Here is a 24,945-nt window from a genome sequence, read left to right as displayed (position 1 = left end):
CTCTCTCTTTGGAGTCCACTCCTGAATGAGGTTAAAGGCTAAATGAAAGCTAGTTGCCTAGAGCCCAACCACTTTTTCCATTCTAGTTGGAATGTTTCCAGTGCTATTTATATGAATACTTAGGTCTGTGCGATCGCTGATGTCTGTCAGCCAGGTGAAAATGTCAACAAATGATACAGTATGAAAAAGCAGTGAGTGGTCACCAATGACCTGCGGGGGGGGGGGGGGGGCTGTTGACTGGACTGGTTCTGGCTGTTGAACTTTAGCAGGAATCTGTACTTTTGTCCTCTATTCACTGGACCAATGTTTCAGCCATAATCCTCCCTTCCCTTCTCCCCTCTGTGCTACCGTATGCTAAGCTAATTCCTACAAGTCCCTCCTCTTAGATGCCCCTTCAGCCCTTTCCACACTCACCTGACCCCCTTCCCATTTCCCATGAGCCCCTGCTTCTGCGAAACCGGAGACGTCTGTCCACAAACAAAGCTTTCGATTCCCAGCTCAGAACGTTCCTTTTCCCAGAAAAAAATCAATACAAAAAGGTTTCCCACAACCCCCAGACGCTACGGAGGTTCCGCGTATCAAATATGCCCTAAATTCTGTGTGTTTTTAAAAATGTAGACATTAGGATGACCTGAATAAACCTTTTCTTCTTTTTTCTTTTTTTTTTGGGGGGGGGGGGGGTTACTGTAAATGATATATTTCTGAAACTCAGTGAGAGGAGGAGTCATCAAACTTGCTTCTCTTCCAGAATAACTGCCACTATTAATTACCACATCTTACAACTGTCCTGACAGGGACCTGCTTTCAACCGCATGAACAAAGATGTTGTTCTAAATCAAATCAAAGGAGCATAAACAGCGAGAAGTTGCACCAGAAGTTGTATTATAAAACTGCCACCTGCCAGACAGATAGACAGGTAGACAGACAGACAGACAGACAGACATGGCTGTTTAGCATAGCTCATGGCATACAGTACATCAAAAGGCAGCTCTGAATTAAACCAAAGGGAGAGGCAGCAGATCACAGGTTTGAGATGAAAGATGGTTCAGGGGTAGGGGGGTTGCGGCACTAGGCTCCACCATGTCTCCATCATTTCGATTGCACTTTGTTCTTACATTAACATAATATTCTAAATGAAACGTAATATAAACACTTCATATTAATGATATTACTTCGCTTAAAGTGATATTGCTTGATGTTACTTTGTCTCATGAGCTGAGCGATCTACAGGTATGTCACACGATCTATGCCCACTTGCATGACTCGAACCTCTGAAAAAATATGGTTGTGGCGTTTCTCCTCAGTCGACTCCAACATGGCGAAATGAGCTCCAACATGGCGAAAAGGTCGATCGTCTGGTGAGTTATCGCACAGGCAGGGCCCCAAAGGACGACTGCAAAACACTGTATCTTAGCAACGCGGGCCAAAAATATGAATATTTGACTTTATCACATATTTGTAATCGCCGGTTGTGTTATTACCTTCCCGTAAAAATAGGCCATTGTCAGTGAAGTTTCCAGGTCACAGGTCATGGGTTTCTGAAGCAGAAGAGTGTGATAATTTACTCACCGGCCCTCGCTTAGAAACACAAAACAAAACAAAATGGAGGCACGGTTACTTTGACCGACCACGTGTGAAAAAGAAAGGCAGTCGTGGTTGGACGTCTGCTCGCTGCGCTGCACGGGAAGTGTGCGTGCTGCTCTTCTGTTCGAGACTAGCACAGCAGCTGTGGGCGGGTTTAGTGTGCGTGATGGCTGTAGATTTAGATTACGTGCTGCTTACATTTGTCACAGAGGTGCCACTGACGGTGATGAGGTGACTGACAGGAGCACTCTGCGTGTGTCCGCGCATTGTAACTGAATGTATGTTATACAACACCTCTTTATTGATTTAATTGGATAGATGACATGAATATTCTGTAGGTTCTTGGCCTTCGGTGCACATAGGAGCGTGTGGAACTGACCCATCCAGGAGTGTGACTCTAGTCTACCGGGGCCACAAACTTTTTTATCGTTTTTTTTACTTTTAGGCTACTGCTTTTTAGTAAATAAGCTGTTCCTACTGACCGCTTATTAAGCAATTAAGTACGTAGAAAGTACTGTGTCCCGTGAATTGGTGCAGAGCAGTGCGGCTCTGCGCAACGCAGGTTGCCAACGTCCATACCTCTTCTATCCAGATGGGGGCGGTACTAGACGCGTACTTCCGCGTTGCCAAATGACTCCCGTTGCCTCTTCTCTCTTCGTCTCCTTCTTTCCTTCTCTTGTTGCGAGAAGCTAGCGTTAGCTATTTTACCATCAAACAGCTGCGCTGCATCAATCGGTATAAGCCCTACACACTCTCTCACTCTGCGCCCCCCCCCCCCCCCCCCCTCTCTCTCTCTCTCCCTCCCTCCCTCTCCCTCTCGCACACATCCTCAAGCTCGCAGCAAACTGTGTCCTGCAAGAGCTGGCACCAGACTGACGCATCAATGGAGCGCTCCTTCCGTTCTCGACTTTTATATTATACAATGTTAGGATTTCAAATAATATAGTTACAAACCTTATAAACGCACAAGACTGCACATTGATTACGTATTTGACGTGAGGATATTGCATCAATTCCGTTTTGAAACTTTTCCCACCGTCCATCCCCGCGCTCCCCTTTACGTCCACTCGCCCTGTCATTTTTCTACCTTAAAGATTGCTATCGCTAACTGAAATCTTCCTGTATGGATGGGATTGACGCTGGGAGGATGTCTCCCACTATCCGAGCCCGTAGTCGGCCGCCGCAAGTGATGCTAAACCAGAGGAAGATCAAAGCGAGGAGGAAAAAACGAAAGGAGTTGTTTTGGGGGCAGCTGAGCTTCATGGGGGTCTTGTTCATGGTGGTGTCGGGATTCTCCTGTCTGGCGAAACATTCAGGTGAGCTCTCCGCTTTGTTTCAGAAGTCCTTGTCAAATTAATTAATTAATGCTTGGGAAGATGAAGAGATGTCAGTGGGCCTGGAGAAAGTTAAACGTCATTTTCTGCGTAGCTAATGAGTTCGTGAAATTAGACTTAACCAACGAAAACGCAATTGTGTGTTGGCTAATTACGATAATTTTCGGAAATGATGCTGAACTGAGTGGACAGTATCCGTACCAGTGCATCTTGATCATTTTATATTAATCATGCAAACGGAAACTACGGCAATAAGTTATATACACGCATTTGTTTGGCGTTTTCGAGGTATTACCAGTATAAGATTTTATTATAAGATATAATACGCTTCTTAGCTGTATGCTACGATTCATTTGAACGCTGAAAACTGTACAGTAAGGCTACCGTAACATCTGTGTTTGATAATCGATGCTGCTCGTCGCACCGGTATCACTTTTTTGCAGGACCACTACAGGCTTGAGAGCGGACAACTGTTTCCTCAAAACGATAGCAGTGTGAAAGGTGAAGCAGACCAATAGTACTGCGATTTATATTTCACTATTCCATTCCGCCCAAAATTTACCGTGTCCTAATTAGGGTATCTGAAACGGCATCATGAGAGGCACTGCCATGTAGTTCCGTTTAGCTACGGCACACAGTATCGACACGTTAGTTTTTTGCACATCTGCACGAAGGCGTGGTGCCAGCTAACGCGTGATTAAATCATCAGCGATTTATTCAACCCACTCTGCTCTGTTTCGCATCCAATGTGTACGATGCGATTAAAATAAAGTTTGATAGGAGCTGTGCATATATGCCTGCTACACAAACTACTCATTTAGAAATCTACTGCAATGTCGCAGAATGTGTGAGTTAATGTCAAATACAAATTGTTCTACTGTTACGACCTACCCCACTACGAGGGTTAGTTGTAACAGCAGCTGGGGGTGGATTTAAAAATAACTTACTTAAGGAACTTAATGTGCTTACTAAAATCAGATCCATACCTTTTAGTCTTTAAACATAAAACTGCTTTATTTTTTTTTTTAATCGTGAGACCAAACCAATATATTGTGTGTGTCTGTGTGTGTGTGTGGGTGTGTGCGTTGGTGCGCAAAAGAATGTTGGCTGACTACCCGTGTACATACAAGAGTGCTTTAGTGTGTTGAAGCTAGCATGAATTAGAAGCATCACATTTGACTCGAGAAACTGCTTATTACTGCCAAAGTTAAATCACTGTACCTACAATATTGTGACTGCTAAACAAAAAATAGAGATTAGAATTATTAATTTAATACCTCAAAATCTTTTTTTTTTTTTTTTCCTGAAATTTCACACAGTCATCAAAATTATCTGTCCATGGGTCTGGATAATAGTCATCACATTACCAGAACTCATCTCTTATTGGTTAAATTGATGGTGTTACAACTAACCCAATGCTACAACCATCCTTGGTCTCCCCTACTTCTCACTTAGTCCCACGGTGATCATTTTGTTCTCTGGTACTCCAATACTGGCAACAAATAATAACATATAGCCTATATTGCATACTGCAGGCCTATGTGATATTGTAAATGCACAAGCGTCAAGTTTAATCAATCGCATTTTACTTGCATGTCTTCTCTGAAGATTTTGTGCACGGTTCAAGCTTTGGCCCTTATTAAAAAAAGAAAAGAAATGGGAACTCCCCCTTAGAACAATGTGTCAATTATAGGCTGTTTTTGGGCATCTTTTTTACCATGGTTTGTCTTTTGTCCTGGGTCCTTGCATCACAAATAAACACTGACAGATTCCTGACTTAAACTGCCATGACTGACAGCCTCTCTGAATTGTATCTCCGCACCCCTATTTGTTCACCCAACACTATTTTTCCCTCCCTATGCCTCGTAAAAAAAACCTAAAAAACTATTACAGCTAGGATTAGCGTGAGAAAACATTTTTAACCGGTGCCACTCAATGCACTAATCCCTGGGCATCAATGTCATTTGCTGAAACCATTATGCCTAAGTTATATGTATTATCTCTTTTGAGCCATTTGTCAGTCCTAAGTATTCCGTGGCTGGGTTTCATGGTGACAAAGCATGCGCTTTCATGCGCCGCCTGCACGCTAATGTGTTCTTAAGAAATAAAGCAGATTATTACATTGCATAACGCATACTGTAGTGTATGCGCGGTATATGCCTCGTATAAGGGTACATTTGCATACTGTATATACTCTTTATATTTGTCACGTATTTGCATATGCTCTTGCACAATGTCTCTGCGTGTCCCCCTGATCATGAGTTCTGAGAGGCTTATGGAGATATAGGTGATGACAGGAAGTGACATCATTATTACCCTGCTCCCCAAGTCTTTCCTGCATTGAGTATCTACTTCTAAAAAAGGTGGCTTGTTTCCAGATTAAAGACTTCTGAAGCAATGCTATCGTTTTTCTATAGCATTTGATACAAGCACATGGTTCGGAGATTGTATAGAGGAAGGGTCTCCATACACGTTTTTTTTTGGAACCTGGGCTTTTAGTGAAGCCCTGAGACATGACGTCGTAGAGATTCAGAAAACCCCCGCAAACTCAAAGAACTTAAACAATCTCACCACCCCACTTCTTCTGCTCCTCCGCTCCCTCTGAGTTTTATCAGCAGAGTGGACATTTTGTGTATTTTGTGTGCATTTGGGGTTACTCCATGAAACGGCATGAGGACGGTTCTGCGGTTCTACGCTCACCGTACCAGTGCCGTCCGCTGAGGGGGTCGAAATCCGCCGCTTGAAGTGTGCTGACGGCGATCGTGCGGTTGCGGTCTTTTCTCACGTGACCGTTCCTCGCTGCTCGCGGTGAAAAGCCGGCCCCTCGTCGATAAAAGCTCGTGTTTTTTCACCGTCGCTCCGAAAAAAAAAAAAAAAAGTAAGACAGCTGGGCAAGAAGACCTGCCAAACAAGCCTGAATGGTGAAGCTGCTGAGCGTTGCAGGGGAATATGATCTATCTGGAGTAGCGGCAGAATAATGAGAGGGAGACGTGAGTGTGCTCTGCGCTGAGAGTGTGGGAGGGTGACAGAGAGCTGCCTTTTCCCCTGTGAACGGGGGGGGGGTGGGTGTTTTTCAACAGCCTTGACAGTCTCATTCATCTTCCAAGCAGTGCTGTTTCGGTCTTGAGAAGTGCTCTGTTTGAAACGGTACCATAGAGTAGGTTTACTGCACGCTCAAACCCACGTTCTGCTGAGGCTGAATTTGAACAGCCCAAATAACCCGACTTGTTCTTTCGCGACACTAAGACCGGTCGTCTGGCAGTCGGAGGGTTACCGGTTTCATCCCCTCTCTCTGGGTGTGTCAAAGTGTCCCAGAGCAAGACACCTAACCCCTGGCTGCTCCTAATGAGCTGATTGGGGGTTAGGCATTGCAGCCTATCGCCATTGGTGTGTGAGTGTGAGTGTAAATGGTAATGGTAAATGGTTGGCATTTATATAGCGCCTTTATCCAAAGTGCTGTACAATTGATGCTTCTCCATTCACCCATTCATACACACACTCACACACCGATGGCGATTGGCTGCCATGCAAGGCACCGACCAGCTCGTCAGGAGCATTTGGGGGTTAGGTGTCTTGCTCAGGGACACTTCGACACAGCCTGGGCGGGGGATCGAACCGGCAACCCTCCGACTGCCAGATGACTGCTCTTACTGCCTGAGCCATGTCGACCCACTAGAGTGTTTGTGTCAATGGGTGAATGAGAAGCATCAATTGTAAAGCTGGTATATAAATGCAGGCCATGTACCATTGATCAAACGTGGGGGTCTGTTACCACTTTCAGACAGACGTGGTTCTGGTTCTGGCTCCGGTTCCGTTCTGGAGTCTCAGAACCATGGTGCTTTCTGGCGAACCAGCCTGCATCCATACCAGTTTAAGCAGAACTAAAGCTCCACCGCCCTCCATCATCAACGGAATGCTTTCGTCTCCTTCTTCCTCTTGTCTTCAGTGCCTAGAATACGATACGCCCACTGACGACGTCACGGTTCGCAAGGAAAAACCAGCTATTTTTTGGTTCCAGCTGAGAACCACCTTTTCAGGTTCCGAACCAACTTATTTTCGGTGCGAACGCGCCGGCCAGTTCATAATTAGGTTCGGGAACCGGTACGGAGCCTTGCCGGTGTGACAGGCCTTTGTTTGATTTAACACATCCAGACCATGACTCTGCTTGTCTCCTCAGTGGTGGAACGAGTCACTGTCGGTATCTCACCACAGACTGAAGAACTCACCTGTTTAAAATGCGCGTCTGCTCACAGACGCTGAGCTCTGAACGTTTTTCTTTGCTTTATTAGCTCCATCTGTGTGACACCTAAATCGATATTTTCCATTTGCTACTTGAAGCACTGCATTCTCCTTCTTGCACCTATTACGGTACTTAACTTTACTTAATGTGTTTATGTGTTTACTACTTCTCAGTAAGTTATGTATTGATGGCTCCTTTCGGCTGTGACCCTAAGGTCTTGGCATTCACTGCCTAAACATTTTTGTGAGAGCCATCTGCTTCCATAAGTCACTCAAGATACAGCATACACTCGGTTGGTAATGTCGATGTAGCCACTCCAAGAACACGTCAAATGATGTTTGGGATGGAGTTTGCAAAGTGTTCTGTTAACCTACCTGGGAATGTGTTTTTCTTGATTAAAGGCAACTTTGGCTTATACGCATAGCTCATATATTGTGAATTGAGTTTTACTCACACATAGAGATGCTGCTCTGCATTGTCCATCTGATAATGTAGTCATTCTGCTTGTCATCCAGTTCTGACTGGTATTAACAATAACATCCATTTTAAAGTGTTATCCCCGTTTCGAATGTTACTTTCTCTGCATGTGGAGATGCGCAAATATATTCGGCAGGGAAATACCTGACTGTTTATACAGTCTCGTATGCCTCAAACTTGTTTGTTCTGCTTCATCTGTTTGCTGTAAGTGCCAGTAGCCCTAAGGCATGTCATGCATATCTAATGACATGCCTTCTGTAGCTACATTTATCAACTCCGTTAAATGTCTTCAACCGAGCGTTAATGACGTTAATAATGTCAGTTACCTTCCCTGACACTCACAGCTCACCCAGTCCAATTAGGATTTGACGCATAAATGATATGTGATTGACATCTGTATATAGACATCTTTTTAAGGTATGATCGAATCATAAATCGACATTTTATTTGCTAGCAGTGCATTATTGGTTGTTTGGTGAAAGGAGATATTATCATATCACAAATGATCTGCACCCTGCACACCTGTATGGAAATGTAATATGTGTCAGGTATGTCAGTGTGGTTTTTATATAGGGGCTATAGGGGGAGATATAGGTTTGTACTGAGGCTTGAAATTCTATCAATGTAGTTACAGCCCAATTATACATACACACATTATTTTTCATTAAGTTAATTTGAAAGTGCATGCCTTTTCTTTCCCTGGTTTTCATTCCTACATATAAAAAATAATTGCAAGGCAGTTCAATAATTTTCAATTACGTTTCTTGGAATGATTAACATGTACTGGGCATGCTATATTTCTGAATGCAGTAGATTATTTCAGAAATAATAATCTGTTAAATTACTGTTGTCAACGAGACCCTCGGTGTCTCCTTCCTCTTTGTTTCCATGGATACTCTGCCTAGTAAGCACACAAGTGGGAGCTTTAGTTCAAGAAAAAAAGTTATCTGATCCCTGTTGTGGGCTTAATAATAATAATAATAATAATAATAATAATAATATCCAATGCACAATGAGTCACAGAGCCTAATGATATAGGTAAGGACCCAACGCCTTCTCCTGTTCAGGACTTTATCTGTTTCCCTCAATGTGGCTCCATTTGAAAGGCATGAAAGTCTCATACTATTGCTAGTTCAGCCACAGATACATGCAATACATTGACAGGCATATAAAGTTGCGGTTTTGTGGATGGAGTCAAAATATTGGCTTGACACTATTATAAATACACAATGAAAGTGAAGTGTACTTGTGAACGAGGTTCGCCAACGCAGTGACTACATTATTGCTATCATATGCAATAAAAGAAGCAGGGAGCAGAGATTATTAATTTATCTTTGCGAAAATTGTTTTAAGGAAATTCGCTGCAATAAATCTCAATGTGCAGTTCCAGCACAGCGAGGGCAAAGGAACCGTTAAAGCCTGCTTCATAAATTCTGTTTTAAAGCTGTCGGGGGAAGAGTCTCAGCTTTGCATGCGGAACGTGGGTGGTTATGAGAGTCCAGGGAAGGTGTCAGTCCCACCCAGTAGAGTGACACGCAGGAAGTCCAATCAGAGTGGGGGCCTGGGGGTGGGGGGGAACTCTGTCCATTTGGCTGCTGGGTACTGCCTCCTTATCACAGGAAGACAGGGTTCCCATGAAAACAAATAAAATATTCAAATAAAATGAAGGACTTTCATGAGAGTTACTTGACTGGGGCACTTTTAAGTTATTTTAATTAATGTCCTGCAATACTCTGGTTTGCTACATAACATTGATGGGGCGACATTGGCTGTGTGTGTCGAAGTATCACCAAGCAAGACACCTAACCCCCAAATGCTCCTGACGAGCTGGTTGGTGCCTTGCATGGCAGCCAATCGCCATTGGTGTGTGAGTGTGTGTGTGTGTGTGTATATGAATGGGTGAATGAGAAGCATCAATTGTACAGTGCTTTGGATAAAGGTGCTTTATAAAAATGCAGATCTTTGAACTGGGGGAATGGTACCTTGAAAGCACCCTGAATTAGTGACATTGTTCAATGTCGACCATCCATGATTTACCATCCATCATCTTACCATCCATCATCTTACCATCCACCATCTTACCATCCACCATCTTACCATCCACCATCTTACCATCCATCATCTTACCATCCATCATCTTACTATCCATCATCTCCCATCCATCATCTACAGTCCATCATCCATCAAATCACCGTTTTTCATTTGTGTGCCATTGGAGTTGCAACATGGCGCCCTGCTAACGCACAGCATTAGCTCCAGATCCGATGGTCAATGCCAAAGAGGACCAGAGTAAATGAAACCACTCTGTAATTAAGCGGAGTCCCTTTTTTATTAGCCTTCCACTCAAATTAGAATGCGACTAATTAATAGAGAGGTCCTTTTTTTAGAAAGCACTTAGTCTGCAGTACAGGAAGTGATGCTGTAACAAGGAGTATTTCCCAAAAGTGCGGGTAGAGGTGGTAGATGGGCTGTCTTTCCACACGCTTCTCCAGCACTGGTCTTGGTGGGAGGACCAGGGGGATATATGTGAGGGGGGGTTGTCCTACATATGTTCTACTCCAAAAATAGCACACCTTAAACCTGCTCATTATGAATTTGATGTATTGTGCTTCTCGGCTCTCTTGAATACAATGAGAGGAATTGCTCCTGTGGTTTTGTAAGTACTTATATGGGCTCCTTGAAAAGAAAAAATGTTTTTTTTAAATGCTATGGTGCTAGCTTATGTAAAATGTAGGTGGAAATATCAGAGTCTAAATGCTACACTATTCATAAAGCTCTGGTAATGTTTTCTATTTCTTTTTTTCCCCTGGCAGCACTACATAGCTAATAAACTCTTGTTTTGCCAGCAGCTGTTTTGGATTTTTTTTGACATAAAACAGCAAACGGGACGTACGTTTTTGCAAAGATGTAACGTATTGCATTGGCAATAAACAGATTAAGGCTCTACTTCTGGAGTTTAAAACGGCATCTTTAGTTTAATTGCTTCCTTGTTTAGGGGATGTAATGCCATTAACAAATAAACTGCGTTAACCTTGGGGGCCACTGTGTAGCGGTTCTCATAGGTGGATACCAATGTCGTCCAAACAACCGATCATATTCAACAAAACAAGAAAACCAATTGTGCCCATGTGTTTCCCTTATAATCTCCAGGGACTTCATAATGTACAAATTGATAGTGCAGTAACATTGGTATCCCTAGTGTTTTAGCCTCTGCATTTAGCTATGCTTTATACTGTAAAAATGACTTGAAGGGAACCCTTCCATCATACAGTGTAGAGGCATCGTTGAGTCCAGATCATTTACACTCAAACCAGCAGAAGGAATTTGTCAGATTATTGTAATTGCTTGTTGTAAGTAAATTGTTATGTTGGTATGCAAGTATAGAAAACTCTGACTTTGGATTTCTGCAATGGCTCTTTCTAAATTACATGTATTTTAGTTTGATGTATTTTCTTTGATCATTTGTCTGTAATTTATCATAATATCCCTTTTGCTAGTATTGATACAGTAAATGTATCGTTTATTGTAGTTTTTCTACAGAACTCATTCCAGTCCCTTATATATGAATATGCAATGCATATGCATGTTGTTTTTCTTTTTAACATGTGTAATATACTTATTTATAAGCTCAATATTTACTATGATCTATGTAATGTAATTCATGCCTTACGTAATCCTGAACAATCAACAATATAACAATAATGATTGTATTATTATTATAACAATAACAACAACAATACATGTATTATGTATTTCAGTAAATATTAATGCTTTGCTTTGTGCATTTATTCAGAGATTCAGTCATTCTCTCCGTGTGTAAAATGGCAAATAAGCTTAAAGTATTAAAATAGTCAAAAGGAGTTTGAAACCTCTAATCCGCTGACTCCGATGCATTACTATAATCCACCATTTGATATGTAGTCTCGTTACATAAAGCTAGATCTAGTCTTAATAGATTAGATTAACTGTTGTTGTTAGACCAGAATAGTGTTTTCTTACATCCCGGCACTTTGCGTAGAACTAAATTAAAGAGTAAATTAAAATAGAAACATTCTTTTGACCTTTTTGGGTTGTGTTGTCTCTCAAGGTTTTGAGTCCACACTACAATCCCTCTCCTGGGACAGTTATTAACATGGAGGTGGGTACTGTAGGTGAAATCTTCCATATCTGAATGTGCAGTACAACGTTGAACAGCTTTTGTCTACGTGCTTATACCTAGCGTTTATACATTTGCGCTGGATCCTATTGGTCCTCACCGTTAAGGACATTCTGGATCCCGGGGAATCCTTGCATGGCTCAGGCCACTGTCGATGAAGAAAGGAAAACATGTATATACATAAAAATGCAGCCATTGATAGTTGGTAATGCCTCCCGGTCCAATGCTGAATCACTTCCCCTGTTTTAGCATGTTCCAGGACCATAGAAACCTTTCTGTCACCACCCACACCTGGGCACTTGTTCCAGCACCTGTTGTACAAATTACACCCTGACAGTTCATCTTGTAAGGCAATTTAATTAAACTATATATATATATATATATATATATATATATAATTCTTTTTTATTTATTTATTTTTTATTTATTTATTTATTTTAAATACTAATTTTAGTAAGTTATAATATTAAATATATGGTATGTCTGTAGAAGTATGTGTTGATTAAACTGACCGCTCAACAGTAGTAAATAAGTCTGAAATTGCATCAGAACACAGCAAAAAGTTAAATGTAATATCTACTCAGACAGATACTTTTGTACCGTGTGGACTCAATGTGTCAGTCTATCCCTGCTTTTTATGACATTTTTTTTTGGGGGGGTAGTGCAAGTCTTTCTTTTTGGAAACTGTTGTCCAGTATGTGTCTATCTTTTTGATGGGATGACATGGTCTCTCAAATTGACAGTGTATATTTGCCAAGATATTCTCAGTGTAGAGATTAGGCATTAGAGGAAAGAAAGTTATCGGCATACAGTTTAATAATGTTTCATTTTGAACATTTTGAGTCTGTCAGTTGAAACACATGCAGTACGTGTCAGGTCTGCTAGTGGATGGTAAAATATTGCCTGCCATACTCTAACCTAATGGGGAATGGGCATGCCAGGACAGTAAGTAAAAACAGCCCTGCCTAATGTCCTGCCTTTTCATTGCATGTGCACTTTCTCTCATGAAGTACCCCAACTTTAAACCAGCAATCGTTGAGCTCAGCCCAGTACCATGTTCATGACTGTCACCCCATCGAAGGAAGTTTGGATCAGAGCCCAGAATACTGACAAAAATATCTCACCATCTGTAATAATGTTAACTAATTCAGGCAAGGTGAACTATAGCATCTTACCCGGAAAATAATGTTGCATGGTGTTGCATACACCATGAACAAGATTTGCCCTGCTCACGTATTCGGTGGTTTGCTTCTCTGTAGGCAGGGCTGTTGCTAGTTGGGTGAAAGGTGGTGGCAATTCTAGGGGCCCACTGCTCAGGGAGACCGACAGCTGGAGAGGGCCAACAAAAATGACAGTAGGATGGGGGCCCAGAGCAATAATCTTTCATGGGGCCCAGACTTCCTAGATGTGCCCCTGACTGTAGGATCGCTGCCCTGGAGTTCCTACACAGGATCTTTTCAGTGGCTTATTCTACTAAAGTGCTGGTATTCAGTTAAAGGTACAATAGGTAAGATTTTTGTGTTAAAGCGTTGTTACAATACCATTGTAAATCCTTTCCTAAAATTGAGAAAGGCTCACTGGCATCTTGTGACTCACCCTCTGCCTGTGTTTATAGTCATTAAATTCGGGTTTCAAAATATACATGGCCCGACACTCTGCACCAAAACATTGTATAACCATACAATAATTCAAGCTCATTGGTTGAAAATTGGTTCTAATTGCCACAGCCAATGGCGTTTCAATGTCAGCTCATTTACAGAGAAGGGGGAGGGATAATCAGTGTTGTGGTTTGAAGGTGTTTGTTGCTGCTCTTCCTCTCTTGACCTTTAGATGTCCGAAATTACCTATTGTACCTTTAAGTGATGTGCACCATGGCACCTTCACTGTGTTCTGCCCCCCATAGATCAGTGCATTAAGTGGGCACAGTGCTGTGTCAGAGTAGCCTGCAGTCTGCCTGTGCCGGCTGTGGATAAGCTGTGCTCTGTCACAAATGCTGTGCACCTCGGCTGGTGGACTGCAGAGTGGGGCTTGTGGCGCACTTCAGAGGGGAACAGAGAGATTGACCGAGGGCGTTCAAATTGTTCAAAACGAGACCGGTTACAAATACAGCGGGCTCTCCAAATGTCAGTTCACATAAACGCTAAAAGGAAAAAGGTTCAGTGAATAATGAGTTTTCTTGTACTCCACTGTTACAGCAGCACATGCATCTAAAGCCACCCAGCTCGCAGTGCATCGCACTTTAGCGCTGCGAGTGCGGTTAGCCAGCACGGTTAGCCAGCACGGTTAGCCAGCGCGGTTCTGTGGAGCGGCCCCTATGTAGGGGGTTCGCTGCCCACTCCTCTTAGCCTCACCTCCTCCCGCCGCCCACCCTCGGAGGAGCCCAGAGCCAGGGGGCTCAGGAGCAGACAGGCTGACGACCGCCCCACAGCTGGAGCAGCCCGCTATGAGCCATGCTAAGGTCCGCTAATGAGCTTATCAACGGCCGCTTACCGCTTACATCTAGGCCTTTATGTGAGTTCATCAGTTAATGTGTCCCTGCGTGTGCTTTCTGTACCGTGAGCTGTACATCTCGGGCTGTTCTGAGGCTGCTCTGAGAGTGCCTGTCCTCACTGCCCAGACACGGCAGTTGGAAATTAGCTGTTAGCTAAATTTCGTACAAAGCATTTCTCTTCTCTGGGCTCAATGTATTTGTACATGGTCTCTGATAAAATAAACAAACCAAACAAACATTGCAACACTAGAACATTTTACACACCGCTTGACAGTTATGTAGTGTTGCGGAAATATGCGGAGAAAGGGCATGTGAAATAAGGCTCCTGTTTTTTTAGCAACACGTGTGTTGCAGCTGTGTTGTTAATGAAGATGAACTGCGCAATAAGGTTTGTCACGGAGGACAAATGGAGGCGCTAAATATAAAGTCCCGGTGACACTATGAGGTCGTCTTTCTTGACGCGTTGTAGGTCAAGGAGTTTCCCTGCCGAGACGTTCCTCCAACTTCGGAGTAGACTTTTATGCGTGTGTCTGTGTGTCTCAGAATAGCTTATCTTGGTGATGTGCTACTCAGAAAAGCATAGCACCGTCTCTCTTGCGTCATAAATGCGTCAGTGACCCTAGCGAACACAAACTTTGTGTTCGTCTGGTCGAACATCACACCCTCCGTGGGTCATAACGGGCAAACCGTGTCCTGCTATACTCTCTGCTGCCAGTGTTCAAATTCAAATTACCGTCCATTAAAAATGGTCATAAAGGTTATTTGATTATTATGTATTATTGAAAGGTATTAACCATTTGAAACCAACTTTTAGTTACTTACACAGTAATTCAATAATCAGTAATTGTAAAAAAATAAATATATTTATACTTTAAACCTATATACTATACTTGTCTCTTGCATTTCACGATTAACCATAGACCCTCTGTTCCACACAAATATAATTTTCCAGTGAGAGATTTTCCTCCTTGACAACGTTTAGAGTCTGTGCAGTGAATAATGCGTATGGTGGCATTAATGTATGTACTGAGTGTCTATTTCTGTACATTATCTTATATAAACCTCGGAGGGATTTGTCTCTCTGTGTAATTACAGGTACCCTTCCCCCATCTATGATATAGAACGTGTATGTAAAATTAGCTCCAGCATGAAGTGACCTGTACACGTGGATTCACATTCAGTCAGAAAATAAGAGACCGGATCATTAAATATAATTACTGCTCTTTGTAACCTTGCTTTTGAAATGTAACTTAAAGAGTTACCCAGAAATTAATAACTGTGGGTATTAAAGCGAAGGTTGTATTTAAACGCATTCCAATCTTTAAAGTACACTGCGTGTAGACCATCACATGCCACAATGGAAGAATAATTATATCTATTGCAATCTAATCTGCTCACTTGATTAGAGAAGTATGTCAGATTGAAAAATGACACTGGCATCCATTTTAAAAGGACTTATTAATTAATTTTTTTATTTCCCAAAGTGCCCTTTTTCAGTCACTTCTAAATATTAATTTGGTGCTAGCAAACTGACTGGGAAGGTTTGTTTAAGACTTGTAATCCCATACACAAAATGGCAAGATGCTATAGCAGCCTTATAAAGTCACTACCAGTCATCCCACACGGTCACATACAGCTGAATCACCTCTGGTAGGTCAATGATGGCTAATTATGTGCATTTGCACATGGATTATCAGAGTGGTGCTTATGGATATTGAAACATATTTAACATTCCACTCAGTGAGTGCTTGCTCATATGTGTCAACAATATGCTAAGGTTTATGAGGCAATAATGAAACAGAAATGCTAACAGACCCTGTGAAATATGTAAAAGTTTTCATCTTGTGATAAAATAACTATATAAAATAACTATAACTATTGACAAATTGGTTTTGTATCCTATTTGTTTGAAGTGTTTGGTATACATTTTAAAAAAATACATTGTTGCATCAGGAATAATATTTTTTGTTTCTCAAGGATCATGCAGTATCTCATGGTGAAAAGATAATGGTATGTGTTATTAGGCATTTTGTTCGTATAGTCTACGGCAGTGCGTGATGTTCTATTGTGCAAATACTTTCTAACCATTTTTACTTCATTCAAGAAAAGGCTTTTAAATATTACTTGTCAGAATTGTGTAATCTAATCCGTTAAATTAGTTGGACAATGTGTTGGATCTCAGAATCATTGTTTTCCTCTGTCTAATGAATCACTGCCTCCGTAATTAACTTGCTATTTGTTCAGCTAGAAAGATACACGTATTTGTTTTCGGATGACCTTGTCAACTAAAATCCGCGCTGTGCTTATTTTTACACCCAACAATTATTCCTTTGTGGTTTCCGTCCAGCTACTGCTAATTGACAAAGTGAGTCCTTTTGAAATGCCAGTTTGAAATGCTTCATTGACCATTTCTTTGTCATCATTTATTTCTTACACTTGGACTTTCAACAGAGTTCTGCAGACCCCTGGGGGTTCCTTGATGGTGCTGTTTGAGGACCTCTGGCCAGATTGACATGCAATAACTACAGATTTGTGAAATTATTTAAAAATATAAAACCTTTTTAAACTATAGCCCTTTTTTCAAATGGGCTCCACTGGATGGATATTTACAGGAGTTGGATTTAAAGAGGAGATTAAAGAGTCATTTGGCTGCTGGAAAGGAGCTTGTGCAAGGACCTAGTTTGAGGAGCATTTTGGGTGTCTGCGGTTTGCAGATGTCCATTGAGCTACATGGAGCTGGAGTGGCCATTTTACGTCCGACTCCTTCAGCGACCCTGGTTACTGGGCACTAAGCTGCTTGTTTTCCTCCCTGAGAAGTATGCCGAGCATTTCGACTGGCAGGAAAAACCCCTCAGGCCAGCTTCTCTGAGCTGAGGTTGTTTCAGTTCAGCGTTCTCCATTGTTGCTAACATATCCCCCCCAACGTGGTAGCTTTTAGGTTTTTCACCTCGGGAGGAAGTTGATTTAGCTTAGCAGTTCGCATTGAGGCAGATAAACACAGTTCCAAATTACAGCACAGCTGCTAATACGTGTGGGAAATTGGGGGAACGTCTTGTTGCTGAGGAACTGTAGCTTGTTTTCTAAGCCAGGTAGTGGAGGGTTCCTGTTCTTACAAACCCTTAGCACTGTCAGAACTAGAGAAGGGAAGCTAAATTTGTCAAAACAGTCAAACCAATTCTACCACGAATCATGGGATTAACAGTTTGGCTGGAACAAAACCTTGCAGGTACCTTTTTGAGACATGCGGACATCATTGTTAAATATCTCGGAGAAAATGTATTTCTAACACATACTTCATTTTACAGAATATGGATCTGGGTTGGGTTTTTTACATATTCAGAGTTCTTGTGGATTCTGAGGACTTTGGGAGGCACTGGCACCTGAAGTGAGGTGTATTACCCCTCTCTGTCAACGCTGTGTGGTCCTGAAGCTGGTTACTGCAGGGGGATCAGATCCTAACCAAGCTGAGCCTCATTCTCACAAACAGACCAGTGCTGCTTTAGCGGAATAATCAAGGACTCTTAACATGGAGAGCATCATGGAGTATGGCTTTTCTCGTACTTTATACTGACCAAATGAGAGGATTGTGTAGTTATGTATTAGAGAACCTCTCTCTGCAGCCAAACATTGGTAAAATACTAAAATCGATGAGTTTGTCTGTGTGTGTCTGTGCGCAAGTACGCATGCGTGTTTGTGTTTGTGTCTGTTTGCGTGAAAATGCTTTTATATGTGTATTTGTGTGTGTGTGTGTGTGTGTGCGTGCATGCTTGTGTGTTAGCATGTGTGTGTGCACGTCTGTTTGCGTGTAAATGTGTGTGAATTTGCGTGTGTGTGCATGCGTGTGTGTTAGCATGTGTGTGTGCATGTCTTCTTGCGTGTAAATGTGTACATTAGCGTGTGTGTGCATGCTTGTGTGTTAGCATGTGTGTGTGCATGTCTGCTTGCGTGTAAATGTGTGTGAATTTGCGTGTGTGTGTATGTGTGTGTTTGCCTTTCCTTGTCTCAGTGTTTACGTCACATCACCATAGAAACATATTTGCCAGTATTCTCTCTGGCTCATTGAACAGGTAAAGCCATTAGAACACTACATGTCAGAAATCCACATGACATCCAGAAAAGATATGCTGGCAGGCACAATTAACCAGCGCTGCTGCACTTATGAGAAATTAGTTTCTCTTAACGTGTTAGCAAGCGGAGAGTCTGCTAGGTGGCCTACGCAACACATGTCAGGGAACCGCGACTGCAATGGATGGAGTGAGTCTATGCTTATATGCACACACACACACACACACACTCACACACACACATTCACACACACACTTACACACACACATTCACACACACATACACACACACACACTCACATACAGGATTACATACACACACACACATGCTCACACACACACAGTCACACACAATCGCGTACACCCACACACACGCACACTCAGGCTCACACACTAACTCACATTGTATGATATGGAGGAATCCTGAATGTAGAATCCTCATGTTATAATGTTCAAAGTCGCCACCCTGCCCACTGGAGTACATGCTACTTCATACTCCACTCCTCCATCAGCAGTGTACGCTCTCGGTAACTACAGCGGAAGCCACAGCAGCCCCATTCACATGAGGCCAGACAGCGGGGCTATTACACGTGAAGGGTTAGGCAGATCCTGGGTAATGAGCAGATCCTCGCACTGCTCCAACAACAGGCCCGGTGATGGGAGTCAGCCCTGCCACGCTACTTATGTTTTTATTTGTCACTGAAAGGGGTTTTGCGGTTACCTCTTCCCGACGAATAGAGAGGCTTATTTTTAGAGGGGGGCTGAGAGGTGGGCTCTGGCGTCACGGAGGTGAGTTGAGAAGGCGGAGGAGGGCAAGGAGACGCGGAGGTGTGGTCACCCGTCGTCAGGCCGCTGCGCGGCGCGGTCCTGCCCCCGGAGTTCCCGTCACGACGCGGAGCTCATTACGGCGGAGCAGGAGACGCTCGGGAATATTCCGCCGCCCCGTCATTACTGCACCGGCGCCCCGGTAACGGAAACTGTTTGGGAGCATGACATTTTTTCCCTGTCAAATCCGACGCGTTTCCCAAACACTTTGTTTCCCTGAATTCCTAATGGGCTCGACGGAACACCAATTAACGTGATCGTTCCTGACGCTTTATAACTGAGCGCCTGTTAGCTGACAGCTGGGATAACTGAAGTCGGCTTTGGAATATGGAATGAGATGAGCTGGTGAGTTTGTACAGTAAACCAGCGTTATAGGGTCCTTCCCATTAAATGAGTGAGACAGGGTCCATCCCATTAATCTTCCAGTCTACGAGGATACAGTGTAATGGGACACATCGGGTGATTGGTCTAGACCTCTCATCTTTCTCTTCCCACTTCAGGCCGACACGATTGATTTAGCATTTATTCCATACATATATACTGTATATACATTTTTAACATTTATGGCTTATGCTAACTTCTAATGCTTTTAAAACAGGGTGCAAACAGGTTTATGAATGCTACAAACAGTAGACAAAATCAAGCAGACAAATGGGAAATGACGTGGCGTTAAAATAGCTACTCCTTTAAAAGAGTAACGAGGCTTGGCTAATGCAGACGTGTTTCGGAGATTCAGCCCGCTGTCTTTATGGCTGCTTCGGTGGGGAAATGGAGGGGTTGATCATCACGCTCTGTCCCCTCTCTACCACGCTCTATACCGAGTTTGTGAATTTCTTCCAGGGTACAACGCATCGAGCTACACTACTGAGGACGACTCCAGATGGGAGAGCCGGAGGCTGCTGTTTGATCCGGACCAGAACGAAACGAAGAGCAAGAACTGCACCGAGCCAGGTAAGAGGGCAGGCCGTGCCCCCGCTCTGTCCTGTCTGAGCACAAGCGCCCTGCGCACCCGAAACTACATCGCTCCCCTTTCAGCGGTACGCACAGTTTGGCCCACCGGGGTGGGAGAAAACGCCCTGCTCCTTCACTGTGTGACGCGCGCAATAGAGACGGACTCAAACGATTCAGCCCGTTCAGGAGCATTTCAATTCTTTAGTTTGATTTCCTGAATTGACTGAATTGCTACGATGTCGCTCCCAACCCTGAGGCACACCACGACTGAAACGTGCCGTCGGGTTGAGACGAGGTTATCTTCAGAGCAAACGGTCCCACAGCCCATTGGCCGATATAAACACGGTAACAGGGACGCAGTGATCTGACTGGTCGGTCTCGTCTCGAGCCCATGTTTCTCTGTTAGGGTCAGTAATCCTGCTACATTAGATGGTCGTGTCTCGAGGACGAAGGAGGGTGAGCGGGTTCGGTGAGGACAGAGAGAGGAGGGCGTGTGCGGTCCTGTCAGAAGAGGATTTCTGGGGCCTGGATGTGTTGGGCCTCAGCTGATGTTTCAGAACTCATTTCAGATATTCCCCAGCTCTCCAGGGGAGTCCTCTATGTGTTCACACACAGACACACTGAGATTACAGCCCTTTGAAAGATAGAAAAGAGGAGGCTGAATTTCACAACCAGGCATGCAAAAGAGATGATTGCACTGGATTTTATTTTTGTATATAAATACTTACATTGCATAAAAGATAGCATGAATATTTTAACTTAATATTTGGCACATCAAAGGAGTACTAAAAAAAACAAATTTTCCAATGTTAATAGCAACAGTAATAGTATAAATAGCAGAAGCACAGTTTATCACCATGGAAGTGTAAACACAAAATAAGCTGCAGCATGACTTAGCAATATGGAAGAACCACATTGCACAATGCAGATATTTTAAATATTTAATATTATAATGCACGCAGAAATGGGTGACGGAAACTTCCGGAAGTTACTTTCAGTACTTCCTGCTCCGTTGGTGACACCTTCTTCATTCGCACACTGGGTTTGTTAAAGGTTTGTTCCAGGTTTGTTCTCCCCCTATGACAGGTCCACCCTTGCAGAAGCACTGCTCTGGCATCATAGAGTGCGTCTGACTGGCATCCTGCCTATCAAGCCACAGTAATTTATGTTTCATCCCTCCTCCTGGTTAATAATGCATATGAGGAAGACATACTTAATGACTTGTGTCTGTTTAATCATTCCTTCCCCCCTGAAACACCGTAATTATTTTAATTAGGATTTTGCTTGCCTTTCTGCACAAGGACGGGCAACTTGACAATTCTTTCTCGTTGTCTCCTGTTCCTCAACCTCCCTCTCCTATCTGTTCATACCCGTGATCCATAATTGAGTTACAGTACTGTACATATAGATTTACGCGTTGCGAAGCCTTACTCACATTATATTGCGTAGGGGGGAAAAAGGCCAATGTAAATTTGTGTGTGGGTTTGGGTTTTATGCTGAATACATGATTTTAATATCGCAGCGCTCTTCCCGCGACTGCCGCTCGAGGTTGCGAGGAGATTTTAATCATCGTGCGGGTTTCTTCTGGCAGAAAGGGCCACCGCTCCCTTGGTTCTTCCCGTGTCCTAATTAGCCGAAATAGCCGTCGTAAATTCCCGCCGCCCGCCCGGCCCCCCCTGCCTGGCGGCCGAGGTCAGGGAGACTTCCTGAGCGGGGCGGGGCCCTCGGGCAGCGCGCCGCGTCTTATCGGCCTCCTCTTCCGGTGTGTGTCCGGGTTCAGCGCGCCCCTCTCCGCCTCGTTAAAGACGAGCTGAAGGGGGGGTTAGCGCAGTGCTAGCTTCCGCGGTACGACGTGCGCGTGAGTGAAACGGGTCTTCCGGGGAGTCTGCTCGACTGACGTCGAATGACGCGGGGGACGTCGAACGAGGATTGGCGCCTCTGCGCGAATAGGATGTCGATTGGAGGGGAGCAGAACATCGACAGACATTTAAGGCAACATGCTCGCCCGCTGGTACATGATGATGGAAAATCTAAATTCAAATCGTTTCCCAGGAAGGTCAAAATCTTCGGTGTGAAAATCCACAAGGATTACAATTGCATTAGTATTATGGAATACTGTATATACCTTAAGACATGTTTGTATGGTTATGAAGAATTGACTAAATTGAGGAAGAAGTATGTTTTTATTTCAGTTTGTCCTTAAAGGTACACTGGTAGGGCTCATAGCCCTGTACACAGCTGGCTGATCCTGCTGATCGCAGTATACACCTCCGAGCCTGGACCCTGTTCACTCAGCACCAGTATTCACGTTAAGGACTCGCTTACTGTGTGTGCTGATAGTGTAGTGATTAAGGAACATAAGTGGGACCCGCAAGGTCGGCGGTTCGATCCCCATTGTAGCCACAATTACATCCACACCCTTAACCATGCATGGCTCCAGGGTATTGACAGAGTATTGTCTCCTGCTTAGTCAAAATCAACTGTAAGTCACTTTGGATAACAGCGTGAGCCAAAATGACATATAATGTAAAATAAGATTGACGCATTGACTTTACACAGGGTTGTCCACTGTGGTTGGTGGAGATGGCTGCCAATCAGTGTTCCTTCATTTGTAACTTAGTTAAGTCATTTCCATGTATGGATGTGGCTTTGCGAATGGAGAGCAGCACAGTGTTATGCTCAGGCAGCTGACTTTGTTACTCAAAGCTTGTAGGTTTCATTTCTTGCTGGTTGCAGTACTGTTCTACCCTTGAGCATGGTACTTGGTCTGAATTGCTGTAGTAAATATTTCATTCATTCATCCATTATCCTAACCCGCTTATCCTGAACAGGGTCACAGGGAGGCTGGAGCCTAGCCCAGCATACATTGGGCGAAAGGCAGGAATACACCCTGGACAGGTCGCCAGTCCATCGCAGGGCACACACACCATTCACTCACACACTCATACCTACGGGCAATTTAGACTCTCCAATCAGCCTAACCTGCATGTCTTTGGACTGTGGGAGGAAACCGGAGTACCCGGAGGAAACCCACACGAACACGGGGAGAACATGCAAACTCCGCACAGAGAGGCCCCGGCCGACGGGGATTCGAACCCAGGACCTCTTTGCTGTGAGGCTACCCACTGCACCATCCGTGCCGCCATTAGTAAATATTTAAACGTATAAATATATAGATGTAAACAAATGTAGGCTATGTAAGTTGCTTTGGATAAATCTATCATAAATGCCAAATATGGAGCGTAATGTATTATGTGACACGCATTGCAACTTTCCACAGGACACCAGGCGAAGGTTAGCTTAAGCTAAACTAGGCACAATATGTCAAATGGCAACATTTATGTTTAGTATTACACATGGTTCCTTCCATATACACAATGAAGTACATAATAATGAGAAATCTTTTTGAAAAGACGAGGTGACGTATTTACAGTTTTTATTACGTAGCCCAGCCTCCCTCCCTCTTCCTGATTGGACAGAGGAAAATAGGCCCAGGTTATTTTGGGCTTCAGGGCTCCTGGAGCATGTGCTTTTCTGGGAGACGCACACCTGAAACCCAGTTTCGTCTTCAGTCCCCTGTGTCTGTGAGGCCAGCCATTACCCCTTCCTGGGGCCACATATTGTGGGGAATATAAAAACGCTGTTTCCCCACCCTGAGTGTAGCTGTATTTCTGTGGGAGACTTCCAGAGCTCTGTGTGCAACAGAGAGGGGTAAAGGTTAAAGGAAACGGTGCAATGTAGGGACAGCACTGTGTTTTTTACACAAACAAACAAATTCACACCCATACATACTGTACGTGAGCACACACACACATAAACACATAGGGATGGATGCACATTGGCTGTATGCGTATGCACACACATGTGCACACAAGCGCACACATAGAAACACTCGCACACACAGGCACACACAGGCACATAGTACCCACACACACACATAAACACATATGGATGGATGCATATTGGCTGTATGCGTATGCACACACATGTGCACACAAGCACACACATAGAAACACAGACACACACAGGCATGCAAACACTCGCACACACAGGCACACAGAGGCACATAGTACCCACACACACACACACACACACACACATAAACACATATGGATGGATGCACGAGTGTATGCAGGCTCGCACACACACGCACACACACGCACACACACGCACACTCAAGCGCACACTCAGAAACTCGGACACACACGTTTATGCATAGTTTCAGGGCCTGCTCCTTGATGTGAAATGATATAAGCCATGCTCCAGCGTGCTGGAGAGAGAGATTAGAAAGAAACAAAATGAGTCCTAATTTAGCCCCTCCAGATGCCTGCTCTCCCTCACCTTCCCTACCCTTGTCAGGCTTAGGCCTCGTGTTCCTGCCCGTGTCGCTCAACACTCCCCCCGAGGGGGGCTGGAGGAACCACGGGACGGTCAGCTGAAGACACGTCAGTCGGGAAACAGACCAGGGTGCCATTTTGAAGACTGGCGCATGGTTCAGTTGGAAGGTGTGAGATAGATGTGAGGGATTGTGTCCCACTCTTTCAGCTATAGCTGTGTGATATATACATTTTCAGTTTTCTTTAAATGTAATGAGAATAACTGGCTATTTTTCGTCTTTCGTCTTTAATCCTGCTGGATGTGGTAGTAAACAACCAATCCTAAACAACCATGCTTCCAACATCACTGACACCTGTGCTGAAAAGACAGCCAATCAGCAGCAAGGCCTTGTAGCTTCCATGTGACTGAAAAAACGAATCGCATCATCACAACCTGGCTGCTGATTGGCTGATTGTCTTATCAACAACCAGGAGATATCAGTGATA

General features: G+C 43.7%; 1 protein-coding gene across 1 annotated transcript in view; it reads left to right on the top strand.

Moving 5' to 3' along the window:
* The first annotated feature begins 2,444 nt into the window (after positions 1-2,444).
* LOC133118328 (sodium/potassium/calcium exchanger 3-like) overlaps positions 2,445-24,945 on the top strand; it is a 79,156-nt gene continuing 56,655 nt past the window's right edge. Inside the window, exons 1-2 of the mRNA XM_061228222.1 lie at positions 2,445-2,900; positions 20,012-20,122. Of these exons, the coding sequence (XP_061084206.1) occupies positions 2,708-2,900; positions 20,012-20,122 (304 nt within the window). The 5' untranslated portion in view covers positions 2,445-2,707. The remainder of the gene's footprint in view (positions 2,901-20,011; positions 20,123-24,945) is intronic.

Source organism: Conger conger, chromosome 18 (assembly GCF_963514075.1).
Source record: "Conger conger chromosome 18, fConCon1.1, whole genome shotgun sequence".
Classification (NCBI taxonomy): Eukaryota; Metazoa; Chordata; class Actinopteri; order Anguilliformes; family Congridae; genus Conger; species Conger conger.
This window is presented reverse-complemented; position numbering and strand designations above follow the sequence as displayed.